At 35.2% G+C, this 25,139-nt stretch overlaps 1 protein-coding gene across 4 annotated transcripts in view; it reads right to left on the bottom strand.

Moving 5' to 3' along the window:
* Nucleotides 1-25,139, bottom strand: part of Gria2 (glutamate ionotropic receptor AMPA type subunit 2) — a 142,061-nt gene that overhangs the window by 24,698 nt on the left and 92,224 nt on the right. For all 4 annotated transcript variants that reach the window (XM_015484411.2, XM_015484414.2, XM_048813564.1 and 1 more), the window contains exons 5-11: nt 24,767-24,820; nt 18,478-18,639; nt 4,019-4,186; nt 3,651-3,755; nt 2,891-3,001; nt 920-1,126; nt 64-434 (exon numbers count right to left, since the gene is read on the bottom strand). In XM_015484411.2, coding sequence (XP_015339897.1) covers nt 64-434; nt 920-1,126; nt 2,891-3,001; nt 3,651-3,755; nt 4,019-4,186; nt 18,478-18,639; nt 24,767-24,820 — 1,178 coding nt within the window. The remainder of the gene's footprint in view (nt 1-63; nt 435-919; nt 1,127-2,890; nt 3,002-3,650; nt 3,756-4,018; nt 4,187-18,477; nt 18,640-24,766; nt 24,821-25,139) is intronic.

Raw genomic sequence — 25,139 nt, 5'->3', positions numbered from 1 at the left:
AAACACCATGAATATGCACTGGAGACCTAAAATGCACAAAGTTGAAGCAGGTGAGTAACCAACCTTGGCGAAATATCGCATCCTTGCTGCATAAAGGCACCCAAGGAAAACCAGAGACTATTAAAAATCCCAAATTCATTAGTTGATTCACTAGTTTGTGTTTCTCTTCCATCTTCAAATTCCTCAGTGTGCCACTCGTAGGGACTAAATCTGCTGACCAGGAATAAAACTACACTGACCCCAATGTAGGCAAAAACAATGCACATCCAGATCTCATAGGCTAAAGGATCAAGAAATGAAAACACTCCTGGTTTGGACTTCTGAGGCTTCTTGATCATGATAGATATTCCCAGGCTCATGAAGGGCTTTGAGAAGTCGATCACCTCTTCTCTCACAAGGGTAATAGTTAATGGAGCAATTGCAATATCCGCTTTCTGTAAGGGAAACAAAGGAGAGGAGGAACTGGAATTGCAGTCAAAAACAAATCATGGTTACATGATTGGATGGAAGGGGAAGGAAAGGAATAGAAAAGTGGTAACAATTATTTCCCAGGAAAATGCCAGTAAAGAATAAACAGGAAAGCAATTTGTTGGCCAAATATCTTCCCTCTCCATAAATAAATAGGATACCCATCTGTCTTGACCATAATTATACATCTATACTGTATCTATATCTTCGCAACCTTTATAATACATATGGCCCATACACTTCAAGACAGATGGCATGCCTACATCAGCTATCTGCATGTTTACTTCTGGATTCAGTCTCAATCATTCACATGTCCACAAGGAAATAAGATCATATCTCTAGAGTAATGTGGGACACCAGCAATCTCAGATACAGACACTTGGAAGGGAGGGGAGGCATTTCCGTCGCAACAATTCAAATTAAATAGCTTTATAAGGAGAGCCATACTTACCCCATATACAAGTTCTCCAACCATCCCATTCCAAATTTTCGTGTCTGCATCCCTGGCCCCATACTTGCCATCCCCAACAATGGTCAACTTGTACTTGAACCCACAATGTTTTGCAATTTCTGCAGCCAAGTCGACACAATAGCCCTCATAGCGTTCATTGCCTTCAAGCATTTCATGATTTTTCTTCATCATAACATACGGAGATTCCTATATAGAAAGACCACACTTTAGCTGATTAAAATGGCTAAGTTAATAATGTACTCTCTTTGAATCATACTTCCATGTTTAATAATAACCTGTTTGCCAAAGATAATGTAGAACATACATGGTGTACAACATTAGTGGGGAAAAGAGAATCATAATGTTTCTGGAACAAAGGTCCTCAAATACCTGTCATTATATTTCATTAAGATTACTTGTACCCATGGCACATGCCCATAATTTCAGGAACTCATGATGGGAGGCTGAAGCAAGAAGATCACAAGGTAGAAGCCAGCCTCAGCAACTTAATGAGACCCTGTCTCAAAAAAAAAAAAAAAAAAAAAAGGACAGGGATGTAACTCAGTGGTAGAGCAACCATGGATACAATCCTTGGTACCAGAAAAAGACAGAGCAGGGAGGGGAAGGAAGGAAGAAAGGGAGGGAGAGAGGGAGGAAGGGGAAAAAAAATCTTTTACCTAACCATATCAGAATTAACAAAGTACTCGATATCACAAAATGTTAGCATGTCCCCTTCTGTTTATAATATCTAGAGCTGAGAGAGGAAAATGCCGCTCAACATCTATATTATTCAACTCTGGATCTACCACACTCTTGCTCTTGGCTAAATTTGCACTGACCACAAGAACAGCATCCACCCAAAGTCTTGTGTCCTTGCTGCCCCAAGGAGTTCTCATATGGAAATCAGATCCATCGGTGTATCCTTCGATACACAGATTCAAAGACTCACAACCATGGTAACATGCTGATTCTACACCTTCAGGTTTCAGATCTCACTTCTGCTATGAGATATAAAATCCTAAGATGATGGCGCAAGGATAGCTGGAGAGTAGCTCCCTGCTCCGAACTTCAGAGGAAGCATGGAAAAATGATTCCGCATCATCTAATGTTCTTCAATGGAAGAGTCACCAAAGATATTTGAGGTCTCAACGCAATAGCTCTTCTCAATGACATGATGAAGGTGAGAATCCTCAAATGTCTAACTCACCTTTACTGAGTAAGAGACTTCCAAACTTCTACTGAGGTTTTTACTCAAATATCTTATTAGCCTTTCTATATTTGCATCTCTTATTACTGGGATAAGGAATCCCACAAACCTATTACATCAGTGTTAAAGTGAAATAAAACACAAATGTTTGTCACAAAATCATGTTCTATAATGAACTCCATTTTCTCAACTTCACCAATAGCTTGTCATCATGATCCACATTTCCCTTTCATCTATTCAGAACCCAGATCATTCAAGATTCAATTCAATTTTGCCTCATTTATTAAATATGCATTTATTTTATACTGTGCATGAACCAACCACTGTGTACAAATTAAGGGTAAAAAGAATGGATATCATCCTTGTTTTTAAGAATTTTATCTTTTATTATGAAAAAGAAGCCAAAAACATTATTAATTCATTTAACAAATGGAATACAGAGTTTACCCAGAGTTAGGTGGGAATGGCAAGGCAAAATATCTGAGGAAATATGACGACCCTCTTAGTCTTTGCCCCGTTGTTTGGGTGTGCAATAGAGTATGAACTATCTGTCAGACTATTTCAGACTTGAATGGAACAGAGAACAGTGTGAATGGTTCTGCAAGGGTTTATGTTGTTCTTTTGACAGAGAAAAATGCAATAAACGATCATAACATTGCAAAAGCAGCTCTGTATTAGTTATTGCCCTAAAACAGCAACTGTCCTTGGAAGATATTTTTCATCAGAAAAAGGAAAGTCCAACATAGGCAAATGCAGCTAATTACCAAAATTGTGGTGACAACAACAGTCTTATTCTCGAGCCCAGAGGTGTCATTTCCAGAGGGGAGCTCAGTCAGGGTAACAACCATTTTGTCCACTTCACTCCAGTATCCAATCTGAAAAAGGTCACAGCATGGATAAATGACCTTTCTGTTACCAACATATTTAATTATTTTTAATCCCAGGTCTAAGTCCAAAATTACACTCACATTAACTGAGCTTGTCTAAATTAAAGAATGTGTACATGTAATCAAACTACAAAGGAACTAGCAAAAATACAATTCTTAAAATGGGCCTGTTTCTTCATATTCACTTTTCATATTCTCTTAGTAGTTCTGGAGTGAACTTACAGAAATATAAATAAATACCAAACTGATATTTTAACCATGAGAGTTAAAAGAAAGATGTTAAATTGAAGTTAATCCATATTTGCAGTCACTATTTTTTGGCTTCTGAATACTAAACGTTCAGTAACAGTTCTCTCTCTCTCTCTCTCTCCAAAATTTTTTTTTAATTTTTTTTAACTATAGTCTGAAAAAAAAGTATGACAGTTTTACTTGCTAGTTGTTTTTAAATTACATTTCAAACTTACTTACCAGAAAAGAATAGATTTGATTCAGAAAAAAAAATCAATAATATATGTTTCTAGAAGTCACTAAATTCTATGTGAACCTTCTCCAGGATGTTTTTGGAAATGTGCAATGATAATTAGCTAACTCACCTCTTCACAGAGAGACACCTGCCTTTAAATCTCTAAAGATTTACCTTCCGGGGCCCATTAGTTTTGAGCTCCATGATGTTAATCGTATAGTTTATTCTTTTTCCATTCTGGTCAAACTTTATATTTCCTGAGAGACCTTCAACCTGAACCTAATGAGGAAATGAAAAAGAAGCAGAGTTATATATTTACTTCACTAAAAGAGACAAACTATACAGGTAATTCTTGCTGGGCTCCAGTGAAGAAAAGTTCATTAATAGGATTTCTTTCAGTCTTCAACCTATCTTTGTGTTGTTAGGAATAATAATGCCTGTATATTAAACATAAGAATAAAGCAAGCATGGCAAATTCGTCAAGAAAAAATTAAAATGAATGGCCGTGTTAAAAATCATAACTCTCATTTTCAGAGACTGACCTGTTTGAGGGCCCTTTCTATTTCCACACCTTGTCCCCAGGGGACTGCTGGATTTGCCAGACAGTCTCCTGCATTTCCTCTTCTGGAGATCTCGATTCTCTGCTTCCGTAGGTTGCGGAAAGCTTCGGTCATCACTTGAACAGCATCATAGGTCAGGGCAGAAGTATACTGAAAAGGGCCACATACGTGTTATCAGAATGGGAGAAACATTGGACACTGGTTGCACAGTGGCAAACCAAAGAGCAGTTGCCCACCACACAATTCAGAGCGCTTATAACAAAATCCAAGATTCAAACACAATTTCCACATCTACCACCCTGAGGATCCAAGAATGTGGTATGGAACGCAGGGACTACAGCATGTGCTCTTGACTGTGAACATTTTCGGTTACGTTACTATATATACTATTTCAGGTAAGACCTTTTCATAATAATTATTTTGATGTCATTTTTCTTACTGGTTTCTCAGTAAAGCATCACTTTATGGCCAGGTATGAAGATATCCAAAACTATCAAAGTAACAAAGAAACACATATTCACTATCTAGTAAGAGAAATGTAGAAAGAGTAGAGATTGATTTCAGGACCCTCAGTCTCAGATTCAACCCTGGTGATACTTCCCAATTAGTGCAGTGGTCTTAGGAGTGTTATCTAAGTTCTCTCGAATGATTCTGGTCATAGAATAGACTAAAAATTGACCAAACTTCATGACTTCAATACCCTCTTTGTGCTTTCTTTAACAGTCTGTGATAACACTGACTCCAAACTTCCAATGTTGAGAGTTCTGTGGGACAGCAGAGTTATCTCAGGAGCTGGAGCCAAGTAGAAAAATACTATATGGATACCTTATAGAACATGGAGATTAGAAGCCACCAGACTAATTTCTCCCTTGTTTTTCAACCATAAGACTATTAAGCTACCAGTGCTGTTCCTCTCTTGGGATGACACTGCATGAGATGGCCAAGCTCCTTCTCAGGAAGATCCCTCCAACAATGCCCCAACCCCATCTCTGTAATTTCCTGAAGACATTATTTCTGCAGTCACACCGTCAAGACCCTTCAGTAGCCCCATTTCTCTATTAGGTCATCTCTATTAGAAACAAAACTGCTCTAATATCTCCTATCAGAGGCATAGAAATAGATGTTAAAGAGAGAAAGAAAAATAAATTGATTCTCATCATTAAATCCACATGTCCCTCCAATGTCTACCCCACTTTTCTGCTCCTCCACGGACAAACTCTTTGAAACTTTCTAAATTTGCCATTCCCCCATATCAACCCTTTTTGCTCTAAGTGCTCACCTTTGGTCCATAACTTTAAATACCATCCATTTTCTGAACATTACTTCCTGCATGTAATCCTTCCTGCCCAGGCCTCTCCTAGTTACTCTTTTCACTTGAAAATATTTGTTTTCGGCCATCTCATGCACTGTCATCCCAAGAAAGAATGGTAGGGTGAGAATATCATTTATCTAATCTTTGCAAATGAGTCTTTACCAGTATCTGAGCATCTTGTGTATATATTTCATATTTGTTTATTTCATCTCTCCTCCTCACAAGAATATTTATTCCAGGGAAATCTAGACCTCGTCTGTTACCACTGAATTCTCAGAAACTAGGGCAGGGCTGGGCACACTGTAAAGACTAAAGGGGAGGGAAGGAAAGGAGGAAAAGGGTTAACTGATAAAGGAAGAAGGGAGAGAGGAATGAAAGGTAGGAGAGAAGGCAGGTGGTATGGAGGAAGGAAGAGATCTTGATATGGAACCTATCCTCATGAGACGCACATTCTCTCCCACTCCAGTGAAAAGATATCAATAGATCATTGCACCTCACTGTAATATTTTAAGTTGGTTCCATGGTGGATAGGTATGTATTCTTTCTTTTAATATGAAAGATTTTTCAAAAAGGCAAATAATAAAATAGTTTATTGGTATAACTTATCTCCTCCATGCAGCCTGAAATCCTAGAAGCCTTCATTTTATTTTTATGCCAGAATGGTAGGGTGAGAATATCATTTATCTAATCTTTCCAAATGAATCTGTTCAGTTGAATTGCTTTCATTTTACCACATAAATGACATAAGTGAACAAATTTGGTGGGGGAGTTAAGAAGGAGAAAGAATAAAAAGACAAAATCAGTTTGAGGCCACAGTGCACTATGAATGAATATGAGTGTTGCAAACATAAAAAGATATTCATATTTACATGTAAAAAAAATCTTCTTTTTCTTTTCTCACTGCTCCCCCTGGGATTGAACCCAGGACCTCACACATACTAAGCAGATGCTCCACCACTGAACTACATGCCCAGCCTCACTTGTAAATTTCTTTCTAAAATTTTTTCTCAAATGCCATCTGTTAAAATTTCTTCTCATGGGCTTCAGTGTCCCATAGGTAACGATGTCCCTTCTCACTCCCTTGGGTTTCTAAAGAATCTATAGATATCTCCTGAATGGTCACACTTGTGTTTCCTACTCTTGCCTCAAACTAAACAGATCTAAATGAAACCCATTCTCAATTTTTGCGAAATCTGCAATTTTTACCTTTAAAAGTTGTAGGTATTAGGCAAACTATAACACGTGAGAGAGCCACTTGGCCAACTTATGCTAACTGGAAAAAATATGCTAACTCCAAAAAATATTCTGGAAAACAGTGAATTTTCATAGAAAGATTATTAACTTTGGTGTTGTTTGTAGCATGAAAAATATTAGAAACAACCTAAATTTCTGAAAACAAGGAAATATGTAAGACACTACATTTTCTGCCATGGGAAGTATTTTGTAGCTATTACAAAATGATACTAATAGAAGACAAACCAGTATAGAGTAGAGAAAGGAGAATAAAGTAGGAAGGTGGGGAATAAAAGAGAAAGCACTGGGGACTAAAGTTGAGCAAATTATCCCTCAGGTATGTATGACTGTGTCTAAATGAACCCCATTGTTACATGTAACTATAGTGCACTAATAAAAAATTTTAAAGTGATACTAAGAAAGGTTATGTAACAAAACAATTAATGCCTTCAATGAAATCAGTGATAAATATTACTATTACATCTCAATTGAAAAAGTCAAAAATCAAATAAGAAGATTAATAAGAAATAGATCCTTTCCAAAAAAAAAAAAAAAAAAAAAAGAAGGGTGGTTATAATATTAGGGAGGAGACATAGATAATTACATTTCTTTTCCAAATATTCTACAATATCTATGTATCATTTTTAAAAATTAGATTATATTCCCATTGCTTCATACCTTGTCTACTTAAGGAAAGACCTTTGAAGCAAATAAGAAATGTCACAGCAGGGTACATCTGCCTCAATTGTGTGTCTGTTTCTATTTTCCTAGATGGAAAAGCATTGATGAATTTGCTTCCTTATATAGCATTCAGTTCATTGCCACCTTGACTCTTAAAATAATGTCCAGGTCTCTGGATAGGAAATGGAGCCGAAATTGAATAAATTGGATGTTAAAAATATTGCAATTTATATTGAAATTATGATAATAGCTAAAAGCCAAAATCTTCATTGAGTCAGCTTGCTCATATTACTAGGAGAAATCTGTAAAGCCATCTACTAAATGTATTAGTGGTCTATAAATGTTGGTGAACTACATTAAAAAATAAGATTAGACCAAATGAACTAAAAGCACTTAGATCCATGCTGCATATTGCCATTATAACTCAGAGCCTGAGCACATTAGAAAGAAAAATCCTTTCAACCTTTTTCAAATGCTCAAATCTAATCACGTCTTAAGCCTATTATCATTTTAAATTAAAAGTCACAGTCACAGAAACACAATTCTGGGCTAAGAGAAAATCAACTGCTTCTGCCTCCAGAGTTCCTTTTGGTTTATGTTCTGCATATATGGCTCATTGATTCCTCTAAACAAGTATGTTCACATTTTTGACTGGATAGTTAAATATTTCTGTTTTATTCGACCATCCGCTAAAGTCGATGTAAATTAATTTGAAGGGAACATGATGGCAGTGTAACTATCTCCTTTTTTGAAAACAAATGCTTCATCTCTGCCCTGATGTTTACATTCTGTGAAATCCCTGAGCTGAGCTGGAAATTTCAATAGGAGACCATTTCGCTTTGCAGTCCTATTTCATGAACACATCATCTCCACACTATCAGAAGAAATCTGGAAAATCATCTTTATAGTCCATTTTCAAAATGCTCTTTTTATTCCATTTTGAATGCATATTTATTGAAATGTACTATTCAAAATTAAGTAAAACATGCATTTTAAATGTTTATTTTGTCCAACAGTCATCAGACAAACCATTCAATAACACATTACTATTACCACTGATACCAGAATACATCATGCCTGACATCAAAAGCAGTAGGGGTAGGTATAGGTAAAGTTGTATGTTCATTGTGAACATAATGAATATAAAAAAGGATAGACAACAGCATAAAGTTTTATGGATTATCATCACGATGGCATCTTTTTCTAAACATACTATCCATCTCATGATCAAATAGAAAAAAGATATTCAAAAATGAAAGTACTGACCATTAAATAGTATCAAAGTGTTACAAAATGTCCTGTGAATAGCCACTTTCTAAATTTTCCATGAAACGCAAAATTTAGTTGAGTGCAGTTTAGAAAACATTGCATTTAGTACCAAAAGACAAGGAAGGCTCCATTCCAGATTTTACTATTTACTGCTCTGTTATCTTCGGGCAAGTTAACAAGTATTAGTGTCTAAGGGTTCTTAGCCAAAAAAGGAGAACAAGGACCCTTTTATGCCATAGAAGTGTTGAAAAGAAAGATGAAGAAGAAGAATTTTGTTCACTCAGCTCTCCATGTGGCAAACCTCAGTTAAGTCTTTTTAAAACAATCCTATACCACAGTATTTTTATTCTGATTTTGTAGGTGTGGATTCCAAGTTATAAAGGTTTTGGGGGGGGGATTGAACCTAGGGGGTGTTTTATCCTGAGCAACACCCCAGCCCTTTTTTAAAATTTTTATTGTTTTTGTTTTGAGACAGGGCCTTGCTAAATTACTGATGCTGGCCTTGAATTTGCAATCCTCCTGCCTCAGCCTCCCAAGTTGCTGGGATGACAGGAATGTACCAATGTGCCCAGCTTAACATTGTATTTTATACCTGAACACAAAAATATGTGACAAAAGTGGAATTATAATTCAGATTCCTGCGTCCTTGGGTCACTGAGGGAACCCCACTGTTCTGGCTTACATGATACTATACCAGTTTTTGAACAATACACAGTTTTAAACAGACACACTAAGGCCATATTTGATATAGCAAATACTATATCAAATAAGTGGGTATGTAGAAAGTAAAAAATGTGGTGAATTTGAAAATATGCTAAAGATGTAAGTTATTAACCAGAAAGTTTGCTTTATTTTTTTTCCTTCTATTACTATCTACCATAATGTAAAACTAGTTTTGTTTTTTTTTTTTTTAACAATGTTTTGTAAACCACTATCTTGCTCAACAAAAACAGTTCTGGACCCAATAAAATTTTTCTCACATTGACATATCACAGGCTCTGAGAAATCTTGGAGTAACATTGAATCAGCATTGCCCAGACTAAGTATAATTTTTAAAAATTTCCTGAACACCAGGTTACTTTATAAAAGTAATGTTTTGCATAACACTTTGGAATGTTAAAGGCCTTACAGCCTGGTAAATTTCACATACTCATTGCTAAGATAGCATTAAATCATTTACATAGAATCACTGTATGCTGAATGATATTTTTGAGGGGGTTCGCACACAATAAAATGATTTGCTTCTTTTACACAATAGTTAGCAACAACAAAAAAAAAGAAAATGGAGAGCTCTAGGAAAATAAATAAACCCACATGAAGAATCTTAGAAAGTCTTTTTTAAGCTTCCTAGCAATAGTCAAGAATCAAATAAAGTCGTAAGAAAAAGAACAGTAAGGAGGAAATACATTATATCCTTAAAATTATTCACTTGTCATAATTTCGAATTCAACAGCCGTCTACCCTCTGGAAAAGAACTGTCTGTGATAAGGTCATCTTTAATTTACTGTAAAGCATTTTGAACATGTGCCCTTTGAAACTGCACTGCATAAAGGCATAAAACCTTCATAAAAACTCCATATCCTTGGTAAGCACACAAGCCATACCACATTTTCCAAGGGTATGAAATGAAAGCTCCATTGGCAAGAAACCAAAATTAACATCCTTTATTATTCTTTATGAATAATAAAAATTATTTGAATCCACTCTGAAGAAAGCCTCTTCGTGTAGAAAGAATACATTAAAAACGACATATTTTTTTTGCCTAAATTACCAAGAATGGCTCCTGACCTTGACTAAAAATCTTACTTAAGGAACAAGCCTTTTATAGTCAGAAACTTGAAATGACATACTTAAGAATACAACTTTTCCTACAAAGATAGAAAAAAAAAATTTTAATTAAAGCACTGTCTGGTTTTAATTTAGCCAACAGGTAAAGACTTCCTCAGAAGCAAAGCTTTTATTTCATTAGCTGCATAAATCCCTCCTGGTGTCTCCCATTTGTAACAGTTCCTTATTTTTTACAATCTATGCAAAACACATACTGTCCAGGGTGATTTAGGTTTCAGTTTGGACACCTAGATATCAAAGATGTCTACATGCAAGTCACTACAATCTTTAGCAGAAGGGGAACCACATGAGATTTCAGAGATTCAGCAAAAAAAAAAAAAAATGAGAAATAGTAACATTTTATTGAGGACCCGGGTTAGTTTTTCACATAATCATGATTTTAGAGATTTGGGGAAAATATTAGAAATCATCACTTGTTCTCTTTACAGATACAGAAATGTGGAAATGTTACCTGCCCTAATCTTGTTCCTCATGGGAGACCTAGCTGAATTTCTACACCATCCTCATCCTGCTTATCTTTGAGGTCAGGATACCTAAAGGCTAGAAGTTTCTCCTCAGGTGAATTGGCCAAAGCGGGTTGAATCTAAGATGGCTGCCAGAGTGAATGCCAAACAAGCTCTAATTTCATTTTCACTCCATCTATATGCCTAGTCCTTTCCTGCATTTTTTTTAAACCCTTTACCTATAACCTTCCAAGCCCCAAAGGATTGAGAAGTTGATTTGTAAGTTTACTTTCCCTTTCTATGGTTGGCCAAGAATGAAAGTCTCCTTCATCGTCTTAGGTCTTCTGAGAGGAAAAGTCCACCCAGTCTTTGGGGCAAAATATTGGTAAGAGAAATGAGATTTAAACACAGATATCCTGCATTATAATAACTAGAAACATCAATAATGCATATTTAATGGTATAATATATATAAAATTCTTTCAACTAACTTTGACAAAATACATATTATCAAAACCGATTTTTTTTCCAAATTTATGAGGATATTTCAATCGCATGCACACTTTTTTAAACTATGAAATATAAAGAACTAAATCTGCCAAGCTTATGGTTTGTTGGTGGGCAAACACTTTAATATTAGCAATGGTAAATGCTAAAGAATCAGCTGTGGGTTTTGGTCAGTTTAAACCCTTCCGAAGCAGAATTAATTCGATTAGGCCACCAGGGTACTATTTAATGCATGACACTAATTACTGGACTGAAAAAGATTTTACTATTTTCAGACAGGACTAATAAGTCTCTTAGGATAGCAATTAAGAAAGTTAGTATGTGTGTTAGGTCCTTTCCCAAGTAAAATGAGATTCTTGTGAGAAAGGCATTATTTAAAGTGCCACACAAATGTCAAGTCACATTCTGGTATTGAATCACTTAACACCAGCAAGACATCAATGACACAAAGGAGAACCAGGGTTATTATGACAGAAGGTAGAATTAATAGTCGTATTGTGCAAGTTGTTGGAAATGAGGAAAACACAAAAAATATATCTCAAAATGGAAATACTTGTAAATTATTTTTAGATAGGGACAAATCATTTTTCATAATTTGCCTTTTTTTGACATTATGTGTCTAAGGCAGATAAAAATGCCTACTTTCATCATCCCACAGGTGATCTAGATGCTGTGAAGGATCAGGTCAGATTTCTGCAGTCACTTTACGTATCATCAAGTAAAATTACTCACTACTTTTCTGCTATGGCTGAATGAATGGACACATCAAATGCTGTGGCAGAAATTTCAATCGAATTTCATAGCAATGATAACTACAAAGTTTCTCAGTGATTTGTATTTTCTGAATGATTGCTTTTATTTTACAGTTCATTATCCTTCACTGCTACAAGTATCTCTGGTGTACTTACTCTTGCAAACCACCCTGTAAGACTCAGGGTCAATTAGCTACAATAAGAATCTTATTTTTGATCTATAAATATTTCTCAATGGAATTTATATCAGCATATTACAAAAATGAATGGTCGCATTATTTAAAGTGCCACACAAATGTCAAAGTCACATTCTGGTATATCACTTAACACCAGCAAGACATCATTTTTTCACTTATAAATAAGAAAATTAAGAGAAATGGTGAATGTAACAAATTCACCTATTGCTTGCCATCCCCACATCACAACCACAATTCAGACAATTGTTGTCTCTTGACTAGATTGTTTGTGTTATTGGTCTGCACCTGTATTGCCTGCTATCTCTTGTCACCACAGCAGCCAAAATAATCTTCCTGTATCTAAACTGAGATCAGCAGTCTCTTCTGGAGATTCCCTGTTGATCTCAGAATAAGGCAAAATATTTCTTAGTATGTCACCAAGGCACACAAGGTCTGGACACTGCACTATTTTGCAGTGCTGGATGGTCAGACCTGGGACCCCACACATGCTAGGCAAGCTCTCTCCCACTGAGCTACACCCCCAACCCTGGAATCCACACATTTTTAAAGTACAGTTTCTCAACAGTCCCTCAAAGCACCTCTGTTCAACCTTTAGCCTTGTGGAAATGTTCATATTTTCCTTCCCCTGGATATTTCACCGGTCCATTTCCCTCTCTCTGGAGCCACTGTCCCTTCTATTTGCCTGTAATTTCCATTTCTCTTTTAGGTCTTAAGCTCTATGTTGTTTCCTTCAAGAAGACTTTTCTTACCTCCAGAACCAGAATTTTGTCTTTATTATAGTTGATACTTTCTTTTCCTCTACTGTTCATTAGGTAAGTATTTATTGAATAGGTACTATGTACTAGACTTTATTTTAGGAGCTTGGGATATATCCATGAACAAACAATACTTTCAAGTGCACTTACTTTCAAGTAGCCAGAGGCAGACAATAATGTAATAAATGAATTAATGACCAATAAAATATACTTCAAGGTAAGAATGGGATTGGAGAGATGAAGCAGAGGAAGGGTGATGGCACTTCTGATGATGGAGAGACTGCAGTTTTAAATAGAGACCCTCTGTCTATTGACTCCTTGAGAAGACTTCATTGAAGCCAGGATCTAATCAATGCAAGAGGCTCAGTTATGCAGGTATGTAAGGGGAAATTGATCCAGAAGACAGAATAAGCAGTGCCAAAGCCCTGATATGGGAAAATACCCCGGGGACACTTAAGGATTAGCAAGCATGCCAATGCTGCTGGAACACTGTGAGTGAGAGGGACCATGCTGAGAAAGGAAGTCATATGAGACAAAGTGACAGAGCATTTAGGGTCTCCTAAGCCACGAGGATGACTTGTACATCAAGTGAAACAGAAACACATTGGAGGATTTGGAACAGAACCACCAGGATGACAAAGATGGAGAGAAGTGTAGGAAGAGAGAAATCAGTTTATGAGACTTTGGGGATCATCCTGGCAGAGACAGGATGATAGTTGCATTGAGAGTGGTTGTGGAGGAGGTGGTAAGAAATGAGGCAGTGCTAATAGGATTTTCTGACAGATTGGATGTGGGCTGCAAAGGAAAGAGGGAAGTCAAGGTCATTTTCAAGTTTGAAAAGTAACAACTGAAGGTTGGAATTGTCATCAACTGAGATGGGAATGACTTGGAAGAAATCATTTGCAGAGGCTAGGAGGAACTATCTGGTGGAAAATCAAAAGTTGAGTTTGAACATGTCTGTTTAAGATATCAGTAAGGCAGTTTGTATCAGTTCTACAAGGGAATTGTTGAGTTTGGTTCTGAAGACTGTGAACTCCTTGAAGAACAGAATTTTGTCTTTTCTTTAACACTTAGAACAGATTCTGTTGCAGAGTAGAAATTCAACAAATATGTGTTGAATGGATAAATGAATGAGTGAATGAATGAATATCATCCCAAGTTATTAGCAAATTAGTGAAAGACAGAGTCAGATTTAAAATCTCAGTGCAAGGCTAAGGTGTATGTAGTTCAGGGTTACAGGGCTTTCCTAGCATGCAAGAGGTTCTGGGTTTCATGCTCACCACCACAAAAAATAAAATAAAATAAAATAAAAAATAAAATAAAATCTCAGTGCTATTATTCCAGGTGTTTTTGGTATATTATGTAAGAATAAAGAAATTTAAATGTTGCAATTTATATTTGATGTCATTAAAATATATTAAATATTTCAACTCATTTAATATTTTACTGATTTATTGAATGAAATTTATTTTCATTAGGAAACTATGGAAGTTGCATTATCTTTTGAGGAAGACTAAAACTTTAAAACAATAATTTGTTTATTATTCCCACTTGATTTAATTTCCTAAGCCCAACCATGGAAAGAATTTGATATAATGAACAATATTTTTACAAGTTTTTGTGCCTATAGCACTAGTTTTTTTATTGTAGAGTAATAAAATGTGATTTAAATCACCAGAAAAGGTACCTGATATAGTCAATGACCCAAAAAACAACATCAAACAAAGTAACCTCATTGGAAATAATCTCATTATAGATATTTCTGCTTGCTCTCATTAAGTGAATCATATATTGAGAATACACTGTTTATATTTAGAGAATGCAATATAGCTCCTTCTAGTTTTGGCTCCTTTCTTCTGCCTATGGAAATAGAGAAAATCTCAAAAGTAGTTTTCCCACATCCATGCTTTTGATTTCCATGGTTTCAGTTATCCTAGGTCAACCATGGTCTGAAAATATGAAATGGTAAGTTCCAGAAATAAATAATTCATAACTTATAAATCACATACTATTCTGAGTAGAATGCTGTAACCTCACATTCTCATTTGTTCTCATCCACGATGTGAATCATGCCTTTGTCCAGCGTATCCACGCTTTATACACTACCCTGTTAGTCACTTGTACTCTTTGTGGTATGGCAGTGCTTGTGTTCAGTTAACCCTTATTTTACTTAGTAATGTCCTCAAAGTGCTAGAGTGGTGATGCTGGCAATTTGGATATGCTGAAGAGGAGCTGTCAAGTGCTTTCTTTAAGTGAAAAGGTGAGTGTTCTCATTAAGAAAGAAAAAAAATTGTACACTGAGGTCACAAGGTCTGTGTTATTCACCTTACTGTTCACCCCATCAAGTAAGCATTGTATCATCTCAAATTATCACAAGAAAAAAAAAATAAAGGAGTACAGTGTAATAAGACATTTTGAGAGACGATAAATAACATTTATTATAGTATATTGTTATAATAGTTCTATTTTATAATAGTTGTTAATCCGTCTTGCTATGCCTAATGTATAAATTAAACTTTATCATAGTTATGTATGTATATGAAAAATCAAAATATATCTAGAGCTTGAGGCCATCCGTGGTCTTAGCTATTCACTTGGAGTCTTGGAACTTACCCATCATGGATAAGGAGGAACTATTAGAGCTTTTAACTGCTACCTGTTACATCTGTTGGCACTTGAATAGCCTTACCTCTGACAACTCCCCAAACATGTCCCTTTCACCAGTTCCAAATATTTAAGTTCTTGCAATTGCAAAAATTGTCTAGTTCCTTGAATCTGTCATGCTGTTTCACCATTTCCAGTCTCTGTACCTGCTGCTCTTTTAAAAACCCTCCCATACTTATTTTCCTGATCAACCATGCTGCTCTGGTGTCCCTCCTACGGAAGTTCTTCCCTAATCTCCCTCTCACAGACTGTCCTAATCATCTGCAAAGAACTGGCACATTTTACATGCATCATTCTCTATTACAGTTGCATGTTTGTCTCCTCCATAAGACTGTAGATTCTCAAGGGCAAGATTCATACATTTTTCATTTCTATTTTTATATTCCATTCCTGGCTCTCTAGTACATGAGCAATCTGTGTCTGTTAGGATGAACTCCCACCTACAGATGCATTTTCTCCACAGATTTTCAGTCATTTTTCTAAAGTTTCAAAGACCTTATAAAATATACCTTTGAGGTAGAAGTAGAGGGATTACAACATGTTAAAACTGAAATATAACTTTGCAATTGGCTGGTGTTCCTTCATTTAGGACAGGAGTGGGAAAAGATATTTAGGTATTAGTATCTATGCTTCTAATGTTATGCTTCATTTTTTATTTTTAAAGTTAGGCCTAATCTTCACAGCAACCTAGGAATTAACAGTTATGACTGCATGGAACAGATGAGAAAACTGGACCCAAGGTCAAATAGTGATTCAGAGCCTGTTTTTCAACTTGTATACCTATGTTCTTTGCAACATTGCACAATGAAAGGCCATCATGATCTCTGAAAATTGTTAGAAGTCACCAAAAGGAGGCATTATGGAAGAAAAATGCTACACAGGAAGTGAGAAAAGGAGGTCTTCATGTATGCTCCCTGCAGAGGGATATCTGGCATTGGCTTTTGGCAAATATGGTAACAGAATGTATTGCCAAAGAGCTCTTGCGCCCTGAATATACCACACATTTTGATGCAATACACATGAACCTGAGTAATGATATGACTTCTAGGAGAAAAAGTAAAATCTCATGTTCTTTCAAACTTTTCACAGCAACAACAAGGGGACAATACAATGACCAATGGAGTGTTCACGTCACATGTGCTCTTCTTCAGAGAACTTAAATTGTATCCTGTCTTGATGGACAGAAGCCTGAAGTTCCATTGTAAAGGGATGGGCAGTTACACTTCTGTTGGACACAGAGGTAGACACACCTCACATTAACTGAGGGTCCAGGTGTCCATTCGCATTCTCAACAGCTTTGTTACATGCAGATCCCTAGAAAACCACATGTAAACAGCCTAAATGCTAAATCTCGGTCAAGGCCACCAAACAGGAAGATATCTACTTCAAAAAATTAACTGAGAGTTATTTTTTAACATCCTATGGGATGTTTCTCTGAAATTGACTTAAAATTAAAAAGATTAAATTATACACCCCAAAATAGAGAACATCAAAGTTTCTAATCTTTATCTGGGACCAGTTTCACAGCCAGAAAATTTATAGTCAAATACCCTCTCCATGATGTATAATCAGTTTGACTGGGGACAGCAACTAAAATAGCACTTCCAGAACTGGTTCATATAAAACTCACTTTATAAAACACAAACAAAATCATTACACATTTGAAAAGACTTTGCACCCTTTGCCTGTCATGGTCACAAATCTCTAGAAAGTCAACAGCATGCTTCCTTCAGTCCATTCACTTCTCAATCCACTCTTGGCCAAGACTTAACTCTGCTCTCAATAAGGTCAACAAAAAAAGGAAAACAAAAACAAAATCAAAAAACCTTACTTCCAACAGCAGAAACATAGAACATTTGAAGGTAAACACATGCATATGTGTCGATACACATAAAATTGATCAAATAAATAAGTGAAGGCCTCAGTGTGTCCAAACCCATGGAGAGCAAAGAAGAATCTGTATAGGTCATATATCACAGCAGCAAATGACATCTAGTACTCCTGAAGTACTTGTTTGATTGCATAAAGCATTATATTTATTTTTTCATTATTAAAGTAATTGAGGTTTTTGTCTGCTTTCTAAAGGGTGCCAAAGTCTAGGCTATTCATCAGCAGTTATTTTGTACACACATATACACACACACACACAAAAAAAAAAAACACATAAATACTCTTTTTGTATGTGGCCATATGCTTATTGACCAAAGGATTCCCAGGGAGTTTTGTATAAATAAGGGAAAATTGACACCTATTATTCTTTAATTTACTTGCAAACAAAATTTTCTAAGTCACAGCCAATTGCCTTTTATTCTTCAGGTCTTATGTTAAAAATTCCCTCCTCCTCAGATAAGGCCTTCCCAGAGCATCTAATTCAAGGAAAGACACCTGCTGTGTCTTTCAGTTTGCTGTCCCCTTTCTCCCTGGCATTATTCTCTCAGGGCTATTGCCCTTCCTCCATTAAACTGTGAGTAAAAACAGGACTCTTTATTTTATTTTATTTCTTTTTTTGTTTGTTTGTTTAAGTCACCCAAGTGCCGGTACAGAATCCACTCAATATAAAAAAGCCAAATGGATAAATAAATGAATGCAGGTAATTGCAAACAGGAAGAAAACGAAATTGTTTCTAACTTAAACATAATGTAAAAACTGTATTTAGCAGTCTATAATAAACTGTGTTTACCAAAATTTGATCTGGGCTCTCTATTCCTTCCTGTATTTTCCACACTCCATCATTACCCTTATATGAAAAAAATAAAATAAAAACAGAAATGAAAAGCAAACCTTAATTGTGGTTGTATGTGCTCCAGGATATTCTTTTTCTTCCAGTGTTGACCATCTTTCTATAAATTTAGACACCAAGGAATCATCATAATCCACGATCTGAAATCCAGAGACATTTGCGCCTCCAAACTGAATTTTTAGTAGGTCTCCATCAGTAAATCCCTAGACATAAAATATTTGTATGTCATTCAAGTAGAACTTAACATTCCCCAAATAATTCTACACATTGTGGCTTTACATATTTTAAAGAACATATGAGAGATAAAAAGTCTCCAAAAACATTTTTACGCATTTATCAGTCAAAGCTCCTCACCAGCGCCTAACATCATGTAGGTATCACAGTGGGTCCTTATAATCAATCCATGCTTAATGATTGGCTGTCTCATAAAGTACTGAAGAGTCCTTGTATAAAAGTTCTCCATTTTATTGAGAGACCATCAATTAATAAGGAATGAGCTTTATTTATTGAATCTAAACAGAACACTGCCATGTGGTTACAGACACTAACATTAATCTAGTTCAAGACTGCAACCTTGTGGTCAAGTCATTCCTATTTAAATTGATCATTCCCTGGCCTGGAATAAACATCTTTAAAATGAGAATGGAAGGTACATGCCCAGTCAGTGTTCTCAATTGCTTAATTGAAAATACACAATTTCAAATTAAGCCTGAAACTAATTTTATAGAACATATTAAATTTTATAAGATCAATGTCTATTACATTATTAGAATGAATTCATTCACTACTAAAACTATCATGTGGTATTTTCATTGATTTCAAATATTGTGCTGTCGTGAATTTTGACTCAAATTGATTATCAAAAATAAAAATCACAACTTCAATATGTCACAATTATAAATATATCACATTTTATAATTATAAAATATTCATATTTTAAAATATTTTCTTATTTAAAATGATTCATTATTGTGCATAATGATTAAGAGTGCCATGAATTAAGTGTGGGTCCTCATACTGAAAAAAATATAATCTTTTCATTGTTGTTGATATGAAAATATATACATATATAGAGAGTTACACTAAAACATACATAACAAAAATCAGAGATTCTCTGTTCAACCCCACCCATGGTCCAGTTAAGCTGCTTCAAAGCCTTCAATTTCAATGATTTCATTTTCACTAATTTACCTGGTGTTTTTTTTTTAATTACACACTTTCACTGTTCTTTCTTAATTTCTTAATTTTAGATATTTTTGTTGAGTTTTTATTTATGCTAAATGAGTATATAACCCAATTATGTAACCAAACCATTTCTCTCTTCACCCATTTTGATCAATGTTTTCTGTTTACATATTTTTAACTCTGTTATTAGTAGCAAAGTCAAATAAGGTACTAGGATTGCATTTTTTTTTCCTTGAGCATTATTTCACCTGAATGTTAATCACCATCTCTTCACTACTAGAGATCTCTATATGCCTAACCTTATGTTTTTTTCAGTTGCTTCATGAAAACATTTCATATACATATAAGAAAGGCTTCTTTACAAAAGAAATATTCAAACATCAGGAAATCTATTTCAGTGTAATCCTAAATATTTAATTTCTAGGACTCCTCCTTACTGCTGCAAGCTGAATTGGTTCCTCTTTCCTTCTACTTTACAGCTATTACTACCCTAATGTGTTCCTTCACTTCTTTTTTTGAGTAAATCTCATTTCCTGGGTCATATTTCCTTTTTCCTTTATTCTTTCTTTCTACTAGATTCCTTCATAGTTTCCTAAAACACATTGGAAGTAAAGTTTTTGAGACATTTTATATTTGAAATGATTTTACCCTGACACTTGATTAGCACTTTGGCTCAAAATAGGATTTTGAGTTGAACACTCTATGACTTAAATGTATCATTCCGTTGACTTTCATTTTCCATTGTTGCTCTCAAAAAACGTCATTTCTAATTCTTTTTTGCATGTGACCTGCTTCTCGCTCCTATCTACTTCCCTGTTACTGCCCCAAACTTCTAAAATCTCTTAATCTCTGAAATTCCATGATGATATTCTCATTTTCATTCTTTCTTCTATTATTGTATTATTTATTCAGTGGTGAGATTTGTGTCATTTCTACATTTTTCAAACAATTCTTTAATAATTCCCTTCCCCTATTTTTACTCTTCTCTATTTCTACAAAGTCAATTATTAAAATATTGTAACCCTTAAATTAAATGTCTAAGTTTCTTTCAGGTTTTCTTTTTTCCCATTTTATATCTTATTGTCCTTTCGTCATATAATCTAGAAGTTTTTCTCAATTTTATTTTACAATTAATGTAATTTAATTTTCTATTGTAAGAAATAAAACAAATTAGCTTTCCAATGATTTTATTCTTCATTTTATTTTTTATGGGTTAAAAGTATTTTCCTTTATTTTGCAGTAGATAGTAACTCTGATTTTAAACATTTTTCCTATGTCACCTGTGTTTGTATTGCATCCTTCATGGCAAAATTTATTTTTTTCTCAAATGACTAGTCATGCTTGATTATTTCAGATTAAGACCCTGGAACATTTCTTGGAATTTCTATATATGTGAGTGAGGCTCATTAGCAAGTATGCTTTGCTATAAGATAGATTATTGGGTGGGGTGGACAGAAGTGTGTCCTGCCTATATCTGCTCCATTTGGTTTCTTCAGATCATCCACTCTCCACATAAGTGTATATATGTGACCAAATTCTAGAGACAGATGGCAGATGAGGGACGTGAGGTTCAGAATTCCACTTGTAGACTTTCATTTAGTTGTCTTGTGTTTTTTGCACATGCCTCTTGAGTCTCACAAATTCCTCCAATTCATATTTTCTACAAAGTATATTAACAAGAGAGAAGTGGGGGTTTAGGGACCAAGGCTTGTGGATACTTGTTTATTTGGATTGGGTGGAATGAGTACTTGGGGTGTCCAATCATTCCTGCAAGGGACTTTGAATCAAATACTTTGTCCCAGGTGTTCCTAATAATTCCTGGTTTCCTGGAATCCACCTCAGAGGTGGAACTGATATGCCCTTCCTCTGTGGGCCTTTACTGCTTTGGCCAGTGGTTCACGAAATACATAACTTTTCCCAGATAAATTGGCCTTGGAATGGAAACCACTCCCTCCTTGGTCAAGGCGAAAACTAACTGGAATCTGGTAGAAAGGCCCCTGTCTCTGCCTTGTCTCCTGTTGGAAGAAGGTGATACAATTTATGCAACAGAAAGTCCTAGGGGATCTGGGCTCAGACAAAGCCTAAACCTAACCTTAACCACATTCGTATTTAGCTCTCTTTCCTTCTCTGCCTTGCCTCCTTCACTCACTTACACATTGCTCCTGAAAGCGCTTCCTCAATAATGTGCATATGAATACCCTTGTTGGGCTTTATAAGCCAGTAAATGCTGCCTCTTTTTAGCTATCCCACTCTGCAGGCACTTTTTTTTTTTTTTTTTTTAGTTTTATCTTCCTTCTGTTAGCTATCCCACATATTCATCCTTCATCTGCTCGATGTCCTAAAAAATTTTGTTGACTTCTGGCATAATTGGTATTTTCTTTCCTATTTTCTCCTTCCTTTCCATTAGGTTTTAAAACATTTTTATCCTTTTACTGTTGTTTTACTGTAATTTTACTACGAACAATAAATTCAGTTGCAAATATGGGTAAGATTTTAAGCTGGCTTTAGTGAGGATCTGCATTTCCCTAAGTTTTCTTCTTTCCTGTCCAAAACTTTTCAATTTATGAGGAGCAGAAGGAAAAGGAGATAATGAATGAGGGCAGAGAAGCCAAGGCACAATCTGAATTGTAGAAACATTATTTTTAAAATAATTAAGTTAAATCCATGACAGCAGAAGGGATGAGGAAAGGAAAACAGGATGCCCTTATGTGCACTTTATGTACTAGCTAGCCTTTCAATTGCTCTTTCAGGAATTTATTCTCAGACTCTGTTTCAGAAGCCTAATCAAGGATTCAGCAATTGCTGAAGAAATTCATCAATAATGATATCTGAAGTTTTTGAAGATTTTTTTTGTTTTGTTTTGCTTTGTCTTTATCTTTTATAACCAATTCCTCTAACACTCTCCAGACATTCTCCAGACACTGGCTGGGGGAAAAAGGACATTCTCAATCAAGAATTTGGATAAAAGCCATTCACCTTTGGATGGCATTCTTTAATTTTAAATGTCAGTGGAATTTCTGAGGATGCCCTAAATTCTCAGAAATGACAGCATGATACAGACTTTTGAAATTACGATTCACTAGAAGTTCCAGGTGGTGAGGAAATCAAGTGTTCAAAAAAGGAAAAGCAAAACTTGAATTCAGATCAAGTATTAGGTAGATTTCTCCATAGAAGCATGATAGCAGCTTTGTTTTTTTTTGTTTTTGTTTTTGTTTTTGTTTTTGTTTTTAACTTTGGTCATTCAACATTCAAATACTTATTTCCTTTTCCATAGCATCAGATACCAACTTTCAAATTGATGAGCCGCCTTCTGTCATTATTTCTGAATGTTCCAGTATAATCTTCTCCATCTGGACATTTTTAAAGATCACAGCTTTCGATGTGGCTCTGCGTTGTTCATCAAATGGCAGGATTCACACAGGGGACTGGCTGTCCAGGCTGTTCTCTGCCTGAATGTGGCTCTGAAGAGCCTTATTACAGAATTTCATTTATTTTAACTCTTACTTTTTTATAGGAAGTACTTTAGGATCTCCTTAGTACACTATAAGGAAAAAGCCTAGATAATTTTGTGTGTGTGTATGTGGGGGTGGGGTGGGTAACTAGGGATTGATCCCAGGGGTGTTTTACCACTGAGTCACATTCCCAGCCCATTTTACCTTTTGTTTTGAGACAGGGTCTCACTAAGTTGCATAAAGCCTTGTTAAATTGCTGAGGTTGCCCCCTAACTTGCAGTCCTCCTACTTCAGCCTCCCAAATTGCTGGAATTACAGACCTGTGCCACCCCATCTGGCACAGAGAATTTTTATGCAGGACCGTCATCTCATCGCTAAGCAAATCTCATCTTGAACAAACCAACTTCTCCCAATAGCATGTTGATTAGAAATTTATTATTCCTAAATCACTGATACAACCTTCAGTGAAAACAGTATTTATGGTAAGCTGATAAATTTTGTTTTTTTTTCCCTCTTCTTGTCACAAGTCAAAATGATGTCTTGTGATATACAATCCAGAACTTCAGAAACTATAAAATAAATCTACATTTGTATTAAAAAAAAAAAAACTCTACCAGACTCCTACCATGCTATTTAGACAAGCTTTCATTCTCTTTCCTTCTTTTTCTTTGATTCCTGAGGACATTATACATGAGCATGCAGGGAGTAGTTCTTAATTACAAAGGATCATATACAATTAAAGATCATAAAATTTTACAATAATAAAGGCCAAAGCTTATTTCACTACTGATATAAAACCTTTGTGAAAAAAAAGATTTTATAATTCCAAATTAATTGATTATACTTGAGAAGAAAATACAATTAATCACGCAGTCATTTCAGTGTAAATTTTAATTTGACAGTGAAAAATAAGGAACACCTGGACAATTAATTTATATATTTATAAAAATTTTCCCCTGAATTGAAATTAGCTTCCCATATAGATATATTTTATTAAGTCAAATATTGTTCTGTAGATTTTTTTTTGGGGGGGGGGTACTCGGAACTGAACCCAGGCACTTAATCACTGAGCCATCCCCAGTCCTTTTTATTTTTTAATTTTGAAACAGGGTCTTAGTAACTTGCTTAGACCTTCACTAAACTACTGAGGCTGGTTTTGAAGTTGCAATCCTCCTGTTTTAGCCTCTTGAGTTGCTGGGATTATAAGTCTGTATCACCACACCAGGCAGTTATACATAGCTATTTTTGTTGGTGTCATTGTGGTTGCTTTGTGAGTTGTAGGGAGGTTTGAACTCAAGGGAACTTACCCCAAGCCACATCCCCAGCCCTGTTTTGTATTTTATTTAGAGACAGGGTCTCACTGAGTTGCTTAGCATCCCACTCTTTCTGAAGCTGGCTTTGAAGTCCTGATTCTCCTGACTCAGCCTCCTGAGCCTCTGGGATTACAGGTGTGTACCACTGTGCCTGGCATATTTCTATATCTTGTTACGTAGTTTGTAATAATGGGAAATTGACTGGGAATGGAAATTGGGAAGTAAATCTAAAATATAACAAATAGGAAATATATTGTCATTTATAATCTATCAAATATAAACAAACTATATCTTTAAAATACTACTAATAAATGATGATTGCTCTAAGTTTTTATTAATAAGCATATCTAATAATAATAAGTACCAGTTAAGTCACCTACCAGATTTGCAATGATGTAGTGGTACCCTTTAACATGTTTCCCAATGGTAATAACCTAATAAAGGTAAAGAGACAATTATTTAATAAAAGCAAATGATATAAATGTAAGCTACTGACATTATGATCTAATTTAGGAAAAAAGTGAAATTTTATCTGCTATGGTTTTTAAAATAATATTTATAATAAATCATCAAGTAATATATGATAAAATATAATCATCAAATCTAGACACTATTCCTCTTAGAAAGCAGTAATAATAAATTTTAGTGCTTAATAACTGTTATCTTTCACAAAGTCAATCACTGAACCATAATAACTATCCCTTTTTTGTCAATAAAAAAATAAGCACACAAAGTCCTTAAGAAGTTTAAAGA

Source organism: Marmota marmota, unplaced genomic scaffold, assembly GCF_001458135.2.
Source record: "Marmota marmota marmota unplaced genomic scaffold, marMar, whole genome shotgun sequence".
Taxonomy (NCBI): Eukaryota; Metazoa; Chordata; class Mammalia; order Rodentia; family Sciuridae; genus Marmota; species Marmota marmota.
This window is presented reverse-complemented; position numbering and strand designations above follow the sequence as displayed.